Source organism: Chiloscyllium punctatum, chromosome 5 (genome assembly GCF_047496795.1).
Source record: "Chiloscyllium punctatum isolate Juve2018m chromosome 5, sChiPun1.3, whole genome shotgun sequence".
NCBI lineage: Eukaryota > Metazoa > Chordata > Chondrichthyes > Orectolobiformes > Hemiscylliidae > Chiloscyllium > Chiloscyllium punctatum.
This window is the reverse complement of record NC_092743.1, coordinates 32,299,574-32,318,655: the sequence shown is the minus strand read 5'-3', so window position 1 is coordinate 32,318,655 and position 19,082 is coordinate 32,299,574. Positions and strand designations below refer to the sequence as shown.

Sequence of the window (19,082 nt, the reverse complement as noted above, 5' to 3'; positions counted from 1 at the left end):
CACAGTGGTAATATTTTAAGTGAGAACATAAGGTAGAACAAGTAGTGGTGACTGTGAGACTACAAGCTCAACTTTTAATAGGAGTTAGAGAAATCAGGGAGATACTCCAGTATTAAGATCTTGCAAAAAATGACAATAACTTTCATTTTAAAATCTTTAATCAAATAAAAGTATTGCATTTGGTCAAAAATTGATACTGACCCAATGTGGGAAATGTTACGCTGTGTTATGAAACACTTGGTTAAGGAGGTAAATTTTAAGGAAGAGTGAACTGGTACAGAGGAGAATAGGATTCAAAAAAGAATTGGTACATCAATGATGACGAGCTTTTGCCCGAAACATCGATTTTCCTGCTCCTTGGATGCTGCCTGAACTGAACTTTCCAGCACCACTCTAATCTAGACTCTAGTTTCCAGCATTGGCAGCCCTTGTTTTTACCTAGTTCAAAAAAGAATTTCAGACCTTAGGCATAAAACAGTTGAAGTCATTATTGTTGAGCTGAGGCAAGTGATCAAATACAAATAATGTGGATTAGGGCCTGGGTTTTGGAGGGCTGAAGAGACTGGTGAGGCCATGGAAGGACTTGAACACAAGTGAGTAGATTTCACCCCTAGTACCAGAACTACCAATGTTATGGAGACCCACTTTGCAGCCGAAGTGTACAGGTTAATTTGTTTACAGAGAAACGTTTGAACTTGGTTTCTTCCCAAATCTGATAACAATGTGTGCTAAAAATGATGTATTGAGTAATTTTGTTGTCATGCCTTTGATTATACCATGAAATGCAGTTAAGTTATTTAGAAATGAGCCATGGAAGATGTGATCAAAAACAATTTCAAACACTGCAACGTAAATGTAGGAATGCAGGCTGTTGAATGTAACAATTTGTGAAAACATTACTCTCAAGGTTTTCAGGACACTATCAAGAATCCTATCCTGAGAAATTCTATATCTCTTTTTAAGCCTCCTTCCTCTTGGAAATAAAAACCATAGAGAGTATAAGCACAACACTGATGAGGATGTTTAACAAAAAGAGTAACAAAAAGTTGAGCTTGTCGTCTCACAGTCATCACTACTTGCTCTACCTTATGTTCTCACTTAAAATATTACCACTGTGTGTCATAGTGTTGAAGCTAGGTTATTATTTAAAAAATAGCTTCATGCAATTACAATATTCTCTGCCAAAAATAATTGGACTATAAAGGAATTCACAGAATGTATATGTGATGGTTTTTTCCAGAGCGTCTTGTGGTAGAACCCACTAGGGAACAGACAATTCTGGATTTGGTGATGTGTAATGAGTCAGACCTGATTGGGGAGCTTAAGTTGAAAGAACCCCTAGCAGGCAGTTACCATAATATTATCGAATTCATCCTGCAGTTTGAAATGGGAGAAGCTGGAATCAGATGTAAGGTAAAGGTAAAAATAAAGACATGAGGGAGGAGCTGGTCAGAGTTTATTGGAAGGAAAGCCTAGCAGAGAGGATGATGGAACAGCAATAGCAAGAGTTCCTTGAGGTAATTCAGAAGCCACAGCAGAAATACATCCCAAGGGAGAGGAAGCATGCTGAGGGGGGGGGGGGGGGGGGGTACTTGGAATGAGGTAACATGACTGACAAGGGAAGTCAGAGACAGCATAAAAGCAGAAGAAGCAGCATACAATGTGATGAAGATTAATTCAAGGCTAGGGGATCAGAAAGCCATTAAAACGAACACACGATAACAGAATGGGTGGAGGGTTTGGTGGGCTAGTGCACAGAATGAAACATGAGAGATACCTAGGATTAAAAAAGATTTCATGAGTTCTTTTAGATATCTAAAAGATATAAAACAGCTGAGAGTAGACATTAGATCACTGGAAAATGAGATTAAAGAAGCAATGATGGGGAGCAATGAAATGACAGAGGAACTAAATTGGTTCCTTTCATCAGCATTCACAATGGAAGACATCAGCAGCATTCCAAAAACTGCTGGGGAAGCTGAAAGTCTGAAGGTGGATAAATCACTGGACCAGATGGATTCCACCCCAGAGTCACAGGAATCAGTGTGGGTCCAGAGGATTGGGAAATGGCTAATATGACACACCTGCTTAAGAAGAGAAGGATACAGGATACTATTGGCTGGTTAGCCTAACTTTGGTTATTGGTAAGATTGTAAAGTCCATTACCAAGGATAAGATTGTGGACTACTTGCAAGTTCATGGTGAAACAGGGCTGAATCAGCCCAGCTTCATCAGGGGGAGGTCATGCCTGATTAATCTGTTAGAATTTTTTGTGGAGGTAATGAGCATGTTAGACGAAGGAGAGTCAGTGAATTGGATCTATTTGGATTTCCAGAAGGCTTTGACAAGGTACTGCATTGAAGGGTGCTAAATAAGATAAGTTTTAGGTGCAGTATACTGGAATGGATAGTAGATTGACTGACTGGCAGAAGACAGAGAATAAGGATAGAGGGGTGTTTTTCAGGATGGCAGCTAGTGATTAGCAGAGTTCCACATGGCTCAGTGTTGGGACCAGAACTATTCACATTCTACATTAATGATCTGGTCGAAATAACTGAGGGTATTGTTGCTAAGTTTGCAGATGACACAAAGGTAGATGGAGGGGTAGGTAGTCTTGAGGAAGTGGGAGGAGGCTGGAGAAGCAAACTCGATAGGCTGAGTTGCCTAATTCTAATCCTATATTTTATGGTCTTAAGATCTAATGGAAAGAGGAGTGATTGAAGCATCAGTGTCTAAATTTAGATGGTCAGCCCTTGCATCTTTCCTGGCTTTCCCTCTGAGGTAATGTCATTGGGCTAGGATCATGTCCTTTGGATGTTGGTTCAAACCCCATGAAGACAGCTATTGGAACTTAAATTCAATTAATAAAATCTGGAATATAAAGCTGGCCTCAGTAATTGTTACCATGAGACTACGATTAAGTTTTGTAAAGGCCCACCTGCTTCACAAATTCCTCTTAAATAAATCTACTGCTTTCACCTGGTTTGGCTTACATGTGACTCCAGATCCATAGCAATTGACTCTTAACTGTCTTCTGAATTGGCTCAGCAAGCCATGTGTTTCAATAGAATCACTAGGGTGATTCTCTTGTGATAAGTCTCCTGAAAGGATAAGTTCGAAAGAAACATGTAGTACTGATGCCATTGGTAAGGCAAGGCAAGGCTTCCTTCATTTAGGACCATGTACCAACATTTCAAAAGGGAATAGCAAATATGTATCTGGGCAAAGTTACAAACACTGTTGCACCATGCCTGTGACCAGTGGAGTGCCACAAGGATCGGTGCTGTGTTCTCTACTTTTTCTCATTTACATAAATGATTTGGATCTGAGCATAAGAGGTACAGTTAGTAAGTTTGCAGATGACACCAAAATTGAAGGTGTAGTGGACAGTGAAGAGGGTTACCTCAAATTACAACAGGATCTGGACCAGATGGGCCAATGGGCTGAGAAGTGGCAGACGGAGTTTAATTCAGATAAATGCGAGGTGCTGCATTTTTGGAAAGCAAATCTTAGCAGGACTTATACACTTAATGGTAAGGTCCTAGGGAGTGTTGCTGAAGAAGAGACCTTGGAGTGCAGGTTCATAGCTCCTTGAAAGTGGAGTCGCAGGTAGATAGAATAGGGAAGAAGGCGTTTGGTATGCTTTCCTTTATCAGTCAGAGTATTGAGTACAGGAGTTGGGAGGTCATGTTGCGGCTGTACAGGACATTGGTTAGGTCACTGTTGGAATATTGCATGCATTTCCGGTCTCCTTCCTATCAGAAAGGTGTGAAACTTGAAAGGGTTCAGAAAAGATTGAGAAGGATGTTGCCAGGGTTGGAGATTTGAGCTATAGGGAGAGGATGAATGGGCTAGGGCTGTTTTCCCTGGAGCGTCTGAGGCTGAGGGGTGACCTTATAGAGGTTTACAAAATTATGAGGGGCATGGATACGATAAAAAGGCAATGTCTTTTGCCTAGGGTGGGTGAGTCCAGAACTAGAGGGCATAGGTCTGGGGTGAGAGGGGAAAGATATAAAAGAGATCTGAGCAGAACTTTTTCACACAGAGGGTGGTACGTGTATGGAATGAGCTGCCAGAGGATGTGGTGGAGGCTGGTATAATTGCAACATTTTAGAGGCATTTGGATGGGTTTATGACTAGTAAGGGTTTGGAGGGATATAGGCCAGGTGCTGGCAGGTGGGACTAGATTGGGTTGGGATATCTGGTCGGCATGGACGGGTTGGACCGCAGGGTCTACTTCCATGCTGTATATCTTTATGACTCTATTTTCAAATATCTAGGGTATAAAAATTGTTCTGAAGCTGCTCTAGAAGCAAACTGTTTGGCATGTGTCTCCCACGACAAAAATGGAGGATCCTCATTTAACAGTGATGTTGTCATTTTTTTGAATAAAATAAAGAAAATTTGTTTTAAATTATCTTCCTAGCTATCATTTCCCCTCATATCAGCTGATAACAATTATCTTCTTTTAGAGTTTAATTCTCTGACAGATTCTGGAGAGACCAGGTATCAATGACTTCACCTTAGTCTGTACATTTTATATTATGGTCTAGAATTAATTATCTGAAAATCTGGTGTAAGCAGATTCATCATCATTCTTTTCAAAAGAAAATGGAATAAATACTAGAAAGGGGGCATTTTTAGGGCTTAGATGAACGTTAAGGAATGGGTCTACATGGATATTTCTTTCAAAGAGTCAATGTACGTTTTATCGATGAGTGCTAAATGCACGCTCTCCACACCATTAAATCCTATCTTTCTAAGTATGTTCTTCATTTTCTCCAGGTCATGAATTCACGACAACATTCCACAAGATCTTCCTGCGGACAGATTTTCGTAATGTGATTACAGGTGTATACCAGGCAATAGCTTTTTCTGCACGTGGTTCAAGTTTAACAGATGTACATCATTTCTGCAGACTGGCCTGTGGCAAGGAGCAATGCTGTGATGGCTTCATATTGAGCCAGATAATCATTGATGAAGGTACAATAAAATTTTAAAGTGAAAGAATTGAATTTATATCAGACTTAATTACAATCCTCGGAAATATATCAAAATATTTTCCGTGCATTTTTTTTTGATGCAGTTACTAGTGAAATGCATTACAGTGAAAGGAGAGAATGTTTGTGTGAAATAATACATTATCTAAGAAATCGTTTCTGTAATGAGTATGATAATACACAGAAGATATCCAGACTGACACTATCTTATGAAGAGGGAATCCCCTCTCCAGTATTGTTTCTTACATAGGAAACAGAGTGTATATTGTATACTAGATTATTTGCTGGAGATAACCCAGACTGGTACTACGTTACATAGAAGAGATTGCTTGCACTGGGTAATCCATTATATAGGAACTCATTTTTGCACTGTATATTCTGTTGCTTAGGTGAGAGCTACATAATAGAGGGCAAGCTTCTGGAGTGAGTAAGCCCTCTATAGATTGTACAATTCTTTTAAAACAGGGAGGTATATACCAGATAACACACTGTTATAGGGATTTCCATATCAGCTCAAGGTATACTTTAGTTGTTGTCATTTGTAATATTTTTAGGAACTTTGCACAGCACCTAGAGCTAAAATGAATAATTTGAGGTCTTTTACTGTCGAAAGAAATTGAGTTGTGCTAATAAAATGTACATCATGTTTAAGGGCTATGGAGAATGTGCTTGAATCTCAGGTCATAGAAGTAACTTATCTGTATGAGTATGATTCAGCCACAAAAAAATGTGGAAAAAATTCTTAAAATAACAATTGATTTCTGGTATCCTTTGAAACAACATATCTCAAAGAGGCAAAGGATTTTCTCAGTTTAATTTTGTACTGAAATTAATTGAATAAAGGACACATATTGAATGTAAAAAAATCATCTTACTATATTGTCTGAGCATCTCTATACGTTTCACACAATGCACTGTGGCAAAGTATTTTCACATCATATGGTTGCCATCTGTGTACAACAGAGACCCCAAAAAATGCAATGAGATGGATAGCTCATCAGTCGATGTCTCTGTGATTTACGAACAGAAAATGTTTAAAATACTCAGCAGGTCTTGCAGCATCTGTGTCAAGAGGAACAGAGTTAATATTTCAAGCCACTAACCTTCATTTCTAGATAATGGTTGTTGAAACCAGAAGTCCATGCAGAATACATGATTTTGTGAAAGAGAAAAATTGACTAAGCGGCTAGGGATTTTTGAGGAAATGAGAAGCAATATGAATAAAGTGAAACATGTGGATGTATTGTATATAGATTTCCAGAAAGCATTTGACAAAGTTCCAAATCAAAAATTACTGTGGAAAGTAAGATCTCAATGTGTAGGAGTTATATAATACAAGGGATTGGTTGTTTAACCAAAAATAGAGGTGACATATATACGGGTTACTTTTGGGTTGGCAATTTGTAACTAGTGGTGTGCCTCAGAGATTGATGCTGGCATTCAGTCATTTATAAATTTATATTCATGCCTTGGATGAAGGAACCAAATGTACATCTGATAACTTTGCTGGTAAAATCAAAGTTAGATACGGAAAGTAAGTTGTGAAAATTGCATATGAAGTTTGCAAAGGTATCAGATGGGAGAAGAGAATAGGAAGAAATTTGGCAAGTAGGCCCAAGGTCCTGTATATCTGCAGTAAAACGTCCGTATCCTGAACTCAAATCCTCTTGTAATGAAGTTCAGTATATTATTTGGCTTCCTAATTATTTGCTGCTCCTGTCTGTCTACTTTCATTAATTGGTTTACAAGGATACTAATCCTTTGTTATATCAATATTTCCCAGTTTTGAGAAGATTTGTAGCTCAGGTTGAGGTTTTGGATGTAGGTTTGCTTGCTGAGCTTGGAGGTTCATTTTCAGATGTTTCGTTACCTTACTAGGTAACATCTTCAGTGGACCTCATGCGAAGCAATGCTGAAAATTCCTGCTTTCTATTTATATGATTGGGTTTCTTTGGAAGAAAGCCAAATTTTCAGCATTGCTTCGCCTGAGGCCCACCGAAGATATTACCTAGTAAGATAACGAAACATCTGGGAATGAACCTCTAAGCTCAATGCAAACCTACATCCAATATTTCCTAATATGTCACTACTTTATGAGATACTCTTCCTTCCTGTTTTACACATCAAAGTATAGACCTTCTCATTATAGCCATATAGTTCTGCATCTGTCATTAGTTTGCCCACTTACTCAACTTGTCTAAATCACCTCAGAACCTCCTTACAACTCACAATCCGGCTCACATTCAGGTCTTCAGGACAAGGGTCACTGGACCTGAAATGTTAACTTTGTTTTCTTTCCACAGCTGCTGCTAACCGTGCTGTGTTTCTCCAGCAATTTCTGTTTTTATTTGTTTTGTAAAAGGAAAGGTGTTTCACCAAAGTTGTAGCTCATGCTTGTGCGACTACAAATGGACTGTTGTATACTACTGTGGTCCTCCTTGTTTATTTGATGCACTTGAAGCCGTGCAAAGAATGTTCATTTGGCTGATACTTGGGATTTTAGGGGGTTTATCTTATGAGGAAAGGTTGGGCAGGCTAAACCTGTGTCCATTGGGATTTAGAAAAATGAGAAGTGATATTATTATTGAGAAATTGAAGATCCAAAAGAGGACTTGAGGGTTGGATGTTGAAAGGATGTTTCTCCTTGTGGGAGATAGTAGAATGAGAGATAAAATGTTTCAAACTAAATGAATTCTAATGATCTTCTATTTAAGGCAGATGACAAAGAAATATTTCTCTTCGAGGATCACAAGTCTTTGGAACTCTCACAGACAGTGGAGGAGACAGAATAATTGAATGTTTTTAAGGTGGATATGAATAGATTGTTTGCTAATACTGGAGGTATTTAGGAATGTAAATTTATAGCCACTATCAGATCAGGCATACAAAGCAGACTCAAAGGGCTGAGTAACCTCTTCTTAATTCCTGTGTTTGTGTACGTTGCTATGCCAATTTGCACTTAGATTTGGCTTGGGTCTTGGATTTTGTTTTGTAAGTAACTAAAGATTTACCAGATAGTTGTCTTTTCTGGCCAACTTTATCCATCAAATTGCCAAAGTAACTGGAACTTTTGTCCTCCAGTTTGGAAAAGAGTCCAAGAAAAGATTGTTTGTTTGTTTTTTTTATGCAGAGTTGTTATACTCTGCGGTGTGCTGTTTAAACAATGTGAGAAACAGATTCAATTGTAACTTTCAAATTGGATAAATACTTGAAAATGAAAATGTTGTCAGACTACGAAGAGAGTTCGGGAATTGAAATGAATTGAGTAGCTTTTGAGAAGCTGGTACGGCAATGATGAGCTTAATATTTTCCTTTTATGTTGAGTCTCAACAAATTCATGGAATAATTTTTTGTTGTGATTATTTTAAATAAGGAATGTAAAGCTGAATAAAATTCAATACAAGTAGTTTTAATGTATAATAACACACATGCAATTTTAATAATGCTACTTTCCAAAAGTGCTATCTGCAGCTATCATAGAGATCACAAATTTTAGTTGTATTGTATTTGAAGCATTAAACTTAGATTTTCTATCAATGTAATCTCTGACTTTCAAAGCTGCACCCAAATAGGAATATAGGACTGGTTTGGGCTTGTTTCCATGTAGTCACTTCAATGTATTTTCATTTCTGGGTTAAAGTTAAATTTTCTCATAGTATGATTTGAGGTGACAATGTCACAGAGGTGCTTTCTCAAGTGTTACTTCTCTTTAACACTATCAATATTGGCTTTTCTTTAACCTTACCGTTTTAGTCATCAACTGTTGGTTATTTGGTCAAAACATTGTGTAAAGTTGAGGAAGGCAGCGAGAGCATCAATGACACTTACTTGCGTACTTCTGTTTGTTTTCAGGTACCCTGCTCTGTGGCCTAATGAGTTATCCAGATGTTCTGCTTTGCAATGATAATGACTGGCAGGCGACATCACTGCTTGAAGGAGAGGGTGTATGTAGAGGTGTGAAATCCAACACTGAGAAGAAAACATTCATGTTCAGCTTTGGAGGCCTGGACTTCACTGGCAGTAAGCAAAATGCTGGCAGGAATTATTAGTGGATAGTGAAGTAATAATAGCAGTAATAATTAGAGACATAATAATGGTAGAGGCAGAAACCCTCATTACATTTAAGAAGGGCTGAGACGTGCACAAGCGATGCCAAGGCATATAAAGCTATGAACCAAGTGCTAGAAAATGGATTCAGAATAGGTAGATGGTTGTTTTTGACCCATGTAGTTGATGGGCCAAAGGACCGTTTATCTTTGCTGTGAATCTCTATACCTCTTATGTTTAATAATAATAGAATAATACAATTTAACAAATCCCCAAGACCAGAAGGCTTTAATCCCAATCTTTTAAAAGAAGCGAGTCAGATCATTACAAATACCATAATAATAACTTTCAAACATTCTTTTGATCTAGGAACCATTCCTTTAATTTGACTATTTGTTAATGTTGCTCTACTTTTTATGCACCAACTAGCTGAAAATCTGCTGTCTGTAATTAACTAATTAAGTCAGCAGCTTGAAATTTTTCCATTTATTAGAGAAAGCCAATAAGACAGTGAAGAAGGCATTTGGTGTGCTTTCTTTCATTGGTCAGAGTATTGAGTACAGGCGTTGGGAGATCATGTTGGGGCTGTACAGGACTTTGGTTAGGCCACTGTTGGAATATTGCGTGCAATTCTGGTCTCCTTCCTGTTGGAAAGATGTTGTGAAACTTGAAAGGGTTCAGAAAAGATTCACAAGGATATTGCCAGGGTTGGAGAATTTGAGTTATAGGGAGAAGCTGAACAGGCTGGGGCTGTTTTCCCTGCAGCATCAGAGGCTGAGGGGTGACCTTATAGAAGTTTACAAAATTATAAGGGGCATGGATAGGGTAAATAGGCAAAGTCTTTTCCCTGGGGGCGGGGAGTCCAGAACTTGAGGGCATAGGTTTAGGCTGAGCGGGGAAAGATATAAAGGACCCAAAGGGCAACTTTTTGACACAGAGGGTGGTACGTGTATTGAATGAGACATCAGAGGAAGTGGTGGAGGCGGATACAATTGCAACATTTAAAAGGCATCTGGATGGGTATATGAATAGGAAGGGTTTGGAGGGATATGGGCTGGGTGCTGGCAGGTGGGACTAGATTGGGTTGGGATATCTGGTCGGCATGGACAAATTGGACTGAAGGGTCTGTTTCCATGCTGTACATCTCTATGACTAAGATTTCTCAAGTATACATCACAATACTTTTTTTGTACTTGTTAATGGCATGTCGGCATCACTGGCTGGGTTAGCATTTATTGCGAGGAGAAAGTGAGGACTGCAGATGCTGGAGATCACAGTCAAAGAGTGTGGTGCTGGAAAAGCACAGCAGGTCAGGCAGCATCTGAGGAGCGGGGAATCAAAGTGTCGAGCATAAGCTGTTCATCAGGAACCTTTCCTGTCTTTGACAGCATTTATTGCTCACAGGGCAGTTAAGAGTCAGCCATTTTGCCATGAGTTGAATGTAGGCTGGATCATGCAAGGATTTCCTTCCTTAAGGGGCATTAATGAACCACATTAGTTTTTATGATGGTCAATAATGGTTACATAGCTGTCATTTAACTAGTTTTCTAATCCAAATTTTTATTAAATTCATATTTCACCATCTGACCTAGTTGGATTCAATCCCATGTACCCAGGATTACAAGTCTGGTGACATTGCTAGGCCTGTTTTCTCTAAAACTTAGAAAGTTAAGGGATAATTTAACTGAAATCTTCAAGATATTAACAAGAAGAGACAGGGTAGATAAAGATTATCTATTTCCACTGGTTGGGGATTCTAGAAGTGGGGGCATAGTCTGAGAATAAGGGCAACACCATCTGGGAGAGATGTTTGGCAGCACTTCTACACATAAAGGGTGATAGATGTTTGGAACTCTCTTCCACAAATGGCACTGGATTCTTGATCAGATGTTAAATTTAAATCTGAGGTAGATGAATGTTTATTAAGCAAAGGTATTAAGGGATAGAGGTCAAAGGGAGACAATATGGAGTTCACCTACAATCAGCTATAATCTCATTGAATTGCAAAACAGGTTTCAAGGGTTGAATGCGTCCTGTTCCTATGTTCCTAAATCATCAGGTGAATAAAATTTCCTCAAAATAAAGCCCAATTTTAAAACAAGAAATTATAATTGAAAATGTTGGGCCACTGTTACCCCAATGCAGTTAAGGATGTGAGCAAGTAATATGCACCATGAGTTGTAAATAATGTGGAGTTTATCCATATGGAGAATTGGTGTTCACCAAGGAAGGACGTTGATGAAATTGACAAACCGGCAATGATATTTTCAGCTGCGATGGAACTGAGATAATGGTGGAAAGAGTCAAAGTTTTTTTTTAAATTCACTCATCAGTTGTGGGTATCATTGGCTGGGCCAGCATTTATTGCCTATTCCTCATGGGAAGGTGGTGGTGAGATGCTTCCTTGAACTACTGCAGGCCATGTGCTTTAGGTTGACCCACAATGCCATTTCGCAGGGAGTTCTAGGATTTTGGATTAGTGGTGCTGGAAGACCATAGCAGTTCAGGCAGCATCCGAGGAGCAGTAAAATCGACGTTTTGGGCAAAAGCCCTTCATCAGTTCCAGGATTTTGACAGAGCAACAGTGAAAGAATGATGATATATTTCCAACTCAGGATGGTGAGTGACTTGGAGGGGATCTTGTAGCTGGTGGTGTTCCCATGTACCTTCCACCCTTATCCTTCTAGATGGTAGTGATCATTGATTGGGAAGGTACTGTCTAAAGAATCTTGATGAATTTCTGTGGTGCATTTTGTAGATAGTACATATTGCTGCAATTGAGTGTCAGTGGTGGAGGGAGTGAAAGCTTGTGCATGAAGTGCCAGTCAAGTGGGCTGCTTTGTACTGGTTGTGGTGAAGAAACTTCTTGTGTTGTTGAGGCTGCACACATCCAGGCAATTGGGAGTATTCCAAAACACTCCTGCCTCCTGGGGAATATTCCATCACACGCTCCAGTTGCAGAGATGGAAAAAAGAAAATGGTGGATAAAGTGTGGTTATAGGATGCAACGTTTTTAACATGAATTGCATCCTCCTGATCAAATGGTTTGAAATTAAATTGTATCAGGGATAGGAGTTTTTAATTTGAAGCAGAAACAGTTACAATTAAATTGTAATCAGTGTTATGAACTGTTTTGGATTGTATATATGTTGTAATATGGAAGTCAGCAATGTGGGGTACATTGAAACATCTGATCCATGAATTGTACAAGGTATTGCAACATATGCTTGCTCCAAATTATTAGTTTCATTTATTTTTGCCAAGGAACAAGGGTGGGCCTTGTTGCAAAGATTTCAATAGGTCATTTAATACAGTTCAGGAGTCACTAAAGAAAGGTTTATGTCACATTAATTGAAGAAACAGACACACAGAGGCAATATCCGTCAAGAAACCAACCATTAAACTGAGGATGTAACATAGGGTACTGTCGGCTCTGTACAGTCAGAGCTGAAGAAGATGTTCGAGGAGTCAGAACAAAGTAGCTATATGTTGGAGCCAGGAGCATTCTGGATGCTGTGGTAGCTTGGATGATACCCTCTACCTTTAATAATTCAGTGCATCTTTGAGTGAGAGTGAAGGAAACCCACAAACCGAATTTGTTTTGTGCAACTGAGCAAGATTGGAACTCAGGAAACAAAAGCAAGGGCAGTACTGGCTTCTTGAAGCTGATTTTGCATGGAAAAGTGGTGTTTCACCTCTGGGTAAGTGCTGGAATGAGTTTCCAGAAGCTAGGAGGTTAAAGGAAGGTGAACGAGAATGAGAGCAGTCAGACAAAATGGCTTTTGAGGGAGTGTTCAGACCAAATTAACAAAATGGAACAATGATAATCCCTAGTGAAGTTTTATTGAGATCTGGTGACTCATAGTGTTCCTAATGTCTTGGGGGGGATTACTGCGAAATATGTAGGATCTGTCTTGATTGCAATTGTTGTTTGACTTGTTATGTTTGTGTTCAACCACAATTTGTCTTAAGTTAATTTTGGGTTAATAAGTTATAACTATGTTTGTACAATCTAAACCTTGTACAACAATCATTTTTGCATGTTTCTTTCAATAAGATTTATTTGTAATTAACTAATTATTATTTGTTGACCAAAGGAATCTGGTTGAATTGTTTCCAGTAATAAGCCAGGCACAGTCTAAAACCCATAAAAGTAGCCACATCTCTACTCTGATAAAATTTTAAATTTGTTATGTGGGAATTGATGTACCCGTCTCACTTTATTTAGGCAATAAGTGTATAAAAAGACATGAAACCTTCAAATGAGGTTTTATATTCTAAGGCTCAAAGTGATTTGGTCCCTCTTCGGGCCTCAGTTATACCGAACAGCTTCCTTGCAGCAGGACCAGAATTTATCTGTGTCAGTACAAACAGTGCAGTAAACCAGTGACTCCCTTCAAAACATGTAAACAATCTGTGTTAATTTATATTCATAATAAACTCTGTTTAATGTTGAGTAATACTGACTGACATGCAAATTAAAAAAAATGAGAATAAGCTTCAATAAATGATGTCTTTCCAAAATATGTAGATCAAATTCATTATTTTTCTAATGATGACTCTCCATAGTTTGATAAATTATTATGGCAGCTAAGAATTTGCAAAGCTGGATCCTTGCCATTCATTGCAAGAATGATCATAATTCTCTTTTATGATTCTCTTTGATCAAGCATTGACCCCTGAGCTCTTAGGCTCTGGGCCAGCAGTTCCTTGTGTATTTTCCAAAATCAGCTGCAGTTTCAACCCTGTCCCTCACCCACAAAGTTGCTAGTATTATCTTACCTAAGATGTTTAACTGAATTCCCTGCTGGAGAGACTAGGTAACAAAAGGGGGTTAGCTACTTGGCCTGATGGTATGATTGAGAAATATAATGAATGTAGGAACAAGAGTAGGTCAGACAGCTCCTCAATCCTCTTCCACCATTTAATTAGATCACGGTTGATTCATATTTCAACTTCATTTACCCACTAAGGACAACTCGTAGCGTACGTATCAAAGTACAAGGCAATTCACTGTATATTGTTGAATAAGTGTAGGCTGAAAATGTTATATATAACCTGGAGGATAAATGAAATTCTGAGGAAGGCAGCAAAGGTTAAACAATTGGGACTTTACTTATTAGAAGTTAGACAAATGAGAGATGATCTCAGTGAAACATATAAGATTCTTGATGGGCTGGATAGGAAAAGTGCTGAGAGGATGCTTCCCCTCATGGAGAAATCTGGAGCTGGAGGGCATAATTTCAGAGTAAAGGGGTGCCAATACTGGGAGTGTTGAGAATCTTTGGAACTCTGCCAAGCCACCTGTGAGGGCAGAGTCCCTTGTGTGTATTTATGAAATGGATAGTTTCTTGATTAGTAAGGGACTCAAAGGTTATGGGGAAAAGGGAGGAAAATAAATGTGAGAATGTTGGATATTGAGTGGTAGAACAGAGTCAAGCAAGCCAAATTGCTTACTTTTATTTCTTATGGTTTTCATGGTCTTATAGCAGTCAACTGTGTGTCACTGTTTACTGGTTCATGTTAAAGTGAGACCCAAACCTATTCCCTAGATTCTGAAATTTCCAGATTGGAAAACTGGAAATGTAACCAGCTATTCAAGATAGAAGGGATGCAGAAAGCAGGAAGCAAGGTACTGTTTAGTTTAACATCTGTCATTGGGAAAATGCTAGAATCCATTATTTATGAGGCCTTAGCAGAAGAATTAGTAAATCATAATACTGTCAAGCTGAATCAGCACCATTCTATAAAAGGAAAATCATGTTGACATTTTTTATGCTGTTTGAAGATGTAGCAAACAGATAACAGGATAACTAGATATAATATACTTGGATTTCCCAGAAATAACACTCAATAAGGTGTTATATGGATGGTAACTGCACAAGACAAGAGCTCATGCAATTGGGACTGATATATTATATTGGAACTAATATATATGATATATTATACATTATGATGACAAAGGACAAGTAAGAAATCAAACTGTGAGGAGATTTTTAAAAGTTTGCAAAGGGATTAGGTTAAGACAGTGAGCGTACAATGAAAGTCAAATGCAATGTTGGAAAATCTAAGATTGTCAATTTTCACAGGATGAATAGAAAAGCAGAATAGTGTTGAAGTGGGAAAAAAACACTGTGGAATGCTGTGATTCAGGGGGATCTGGGTGTCCTTGTATATGAATTCCAAAAGGCTTAGCATGCAGTTTCTTCAAGTAATATGGAATAAGCAAAAACAAATGAAATGTTTGCCCTTATGGACTCTGAAAATAGGGAAGGCATGGTAATAGGCTATGATGAGACTTCATTCTATAAAATTGTGTGCCGTTTCAATTTCCTCAATTAAGAAGGATACATTAGCACGAAAGCCAGAACAAAGAATGGTCACTCAGCTAATAGTTGGGATGAAAGTGTTGCCTTATGAGGGGGGTTGAGCAGGGCAGGCCTGTACACAATGATGTTGAGAATGAAAATATTGAAATCTCTTCGATTCTGAGGGGTTCGACATATTAGATGGTGAGAAGATGTTTATTCTTGTGGGATATTATAGAATGAGGGAGCACTCTTAAAAAATAGCAATTTCCCATTTAAGGCTAAGATGACTAGGAATTTCTCCATCTATAGAGTCACTGGCCTTTGGAATTATCTACTTCAGAGACTAGTTCATTGAATATAGTCAAAATTGAATTCGACAGACTTTTAATGTACAAAGTGAGTCAAGCACAAGGGGGGCAGGTGGGAAACTGAGTCAAAGCTACCATCAGCTTAGCCATGATTTGACTGAATTTCAGAGATGGCTGAGTAGCCTAATTCTGTTTGAATTTGCTGTGGTTGTATAACATAAATATTTCATGCCAAATGCACCAGCATGCTGGGATCAACATTTGCCCATCTGCAATAATCAGCCATTGATTATTCTACACATAGCTGTGGAGTGTCAAACATTCTGTCACTGAGTCTTCTTTACATTGCAACTTTTACTGGACTAAACCTGTTTCTCCTGGGACAAAAAAAATGAAAACGTAATTGCTCCTTTTTTGAATAACAATCCTGGTCAGTCTCTGTCTTCTTGGTTCAACACCTTGTCACGTTTAAATTTTGCAATAGGTGTTTTATAACTATCAGGAAACTGAGTTTCTATTTTTATGATTTTGAGGTGCCAATGTTGGACTGGAGTGTACAAAGTTAAAAACACCAGGTTATAGTCCAACAGGTTTATTTGGAAGCACTAGCTTTTGGAGCACTGCTCCCCCATCAGATGGTTGAAGGAGCAGCGCTTTGAAAACTAGTGCTTCCAAATAAACCTGTTAGACTATAACGTGTTGTTGTGTGATATTTAACTTGCTATTTTTAAGCAGACTTACACCATTTCTATTGCCATGTATTCACTTACAGGAAAATTATGGCCACCATTGGCCTGAAATACTGGCCACTTAATTTCAATTATTTGTTTCTCAGCCACAAAAATTCCTTAAGCTAAATTTCTCCCTTGGTGAAATCCATTAACAGAAGACTAAGTTAGAATATAGTTGAAAAGTATGGTGCTGGAAACACGCAGCAGGCCAGGCAAAATCCAAGGAGCAGGAGAATCGATAGGTGGAAGGAGGTGAGGGTGAGGGTGATAGGCTGGAGAGGGGCTGGAGGCGGAGAGGTCGGGAAGAAGATTGCAGGTCAAGAGGGTGGTGCTGAATCTGGGGGTTGGGACTGAGATAAGGTGGGGGGAGGGGAAATGACAAAGCTGGAGAAATCTACATTCATCCCGTATGGTTGGAGCATTCCTAGACCCCACCACCAGGGATATATTTCCCTCCCCACCCCTATCAGAGTTCCAGAGAGACCACTCCCTCCATGACTCCCTCGTCAGGTCCACAACCCTCACCAACCCAACCTCCACTCCCGGTACCTTCCCCTGCAACCACAAGAAGTGCAAAACTTGCACCCACACCTCCCCCCTCACCTCCCTCCAAGGCCCCAATGGATCCTTCCATATCCATCGCAACTTCACCTGCACCTTCACACATCATTTACTGTATCTGCTGCACCCAATGTGGTCTCCTCTACATTGGGGAGACAGGCCGCCTACTTGTGGAACATTTCAGGAAACACCTCTGGGACATCCGCACCAACCAACCCAACCGCCCTGTGGCTGAACACTTTAATTCCCCCTCCCACTCCACCAAGGACATGCAGGTCCTTGGCCTCCTCCATCGCCAGACCCTGGCCACACGACGCCTGGAGGAAGAGTGCCTCATCTTCCGCCTAGGAACCCTCCAACCTCACGGGATGAATGTAGATTTCTCCAGCTTCGTCATTTCCCCTCTCCCCACCTTATCTCAGTCCCAACCCCCGGATTCAGCACTGCCTTCTCGACCTGCAATCATCTTCCCGGCCTCTCCGTCCCCACCCCCTCTCCGGCCTATCACTCTCACTCTCACCCTCACTTCCTTCCACCTAATGAAGAAGGGCTTATGCCTGAAACGTCAATTCTCCTGCTTCTCGGATGCTGCCTGGCCTGCTGTGTGTTTCCAGCACCACACTTTTCAACTCTGGTCTCCAGCATCTGCAGTCCTTACTTTCTCTCCTAAGTTAGAATATACTAAGTATATGTCTTAACATGGGACTAAGCAGTTTCAACCCAATTCTACTGCACATCTCAGTGGCACAGTAATACTTCATAATAACTAATAATTCATTAAGCAATCTCATTCAGAGATAACAAGACCCTTGCTCTAATAGGAAATGGAAATCTTGCATTGGGCTGGTTGTGGGTTTCTGGGGGTAAGTTTAAGATGATTTAAATACAGAAAATTCTGGGGAAACTCAGCATGTCTGGTAGCATCTGTGAAGAGAGAAACAGAGGTAATGTTTTGAGTGCAGTGAGACTCTTCTTCAGAATTTCTTCAGTTCAGAGAAAAATCATATCAGGTTTGAACTGTTGACTCTCTTCCTCTCTCCACTGATGCTGCCAGACCTTCTGAGTTTCCCCAGTGTTTTCTGTGCTTCTTTCAAATTACTGGCATCTGCAGTATTTTACTTTAATTTAAGATGATTTAGTTCTTCCTGCTTCTACAGGTATATATGTATCCAGTAAGTTCTTTGTACTGCTAACAATGTTGAAAATATGGAGAAGATGTTATATATCAAGAAATAATGCCAAACATGTTTAAACAGTGTGGATTGTAGAAAGAATGCTGAGGTGGTAAGGGGTTCTGAAGTTTTTAGATCTCATATAAAAAAATAGTTAAAATGATCAACTTGAGATTTTTATTTAATATAGGTAAATGATGAAAGGGTTTATAAATGGAACTAATGAAGAACGCAGGAGAGCCATTTAGGATATATTAGCTATGGTAATACTGTTTAGAATGGACAGGGAAAGGGGAAAAACTATTCAAATCCACCTGGAAGGACAAAGGCAGCAGGTTAATGGGAATGCCACTTGCAAGTTTCCTTCTAGCCTTTTACCATCCAGACTTGGAAATACTTCACTGTTCCTAGGTCAAAATCCTAAATCTACCTTACTACCTCACCTGACGAAAGAGCAGCGCTTCAAAAGCTTATGATTTTAAATAAATCTTTTGGACTACAAGCTGGTGTCATGTGACTTGCAACATTGTCCAACACTGGCATCACCACATCATACCTTCTTAATCTGCACCAAAGAAACTGCAGAGGTTCAAGAAGGCAGCTCACCACTGCCTTTGCGAGCACAGGGAGGAATGGACAATAAATGCTGGCTCAGTCAGTTATGTCCATAGCCCATAACTGAATTTTTAAAAATCTAGACAGAATATTCATTCCCAAAACCTATTACGACCAGTTCACATGGTTCTGATAACCTGATGGAGCATAGGTAATCCAATAATCCTTCATTTAGGTAAACCCAGTGGGAATACAATCAGATTGTTCAGAACACTTTCTATTCCGTTGCTCCGCCACCCCTCATATCTGTCACTGTCTCAGATTGTGCAGCAGGTCAGGCAGCATCCAAGGAGCTGGAGAATCGAAGTTTCGGGCATGAGCCCGAAGATTCCTGAAG

The 19,082-nt window shown here is 39.4% G+C and overlaps 1 protein-coding gene across 1 annotated transcript in view; it reads left to right on the top strand.

Moving 5' to 3' along the window:
• Positions 1–19,082, top strand: part of tg (thyroglobulin) — a 366,459-nt gene that overhangs the window by 80,648 nt on the left and 266,729 nt on the right. The window contains exons 25-26 of the mRNA XM_072569545.1: positions 4,786–4,983; positions 8,853–9,020. Coding sequence (XP_072425646.1) covers positions 4,786–4,983; positions 8,853–9,020 — 366 coding nt within the window. The remainder of the gene's footprint in view (positions 1–4,785; positions 4,984–8,852; positions 9,021–19,082) is intronic.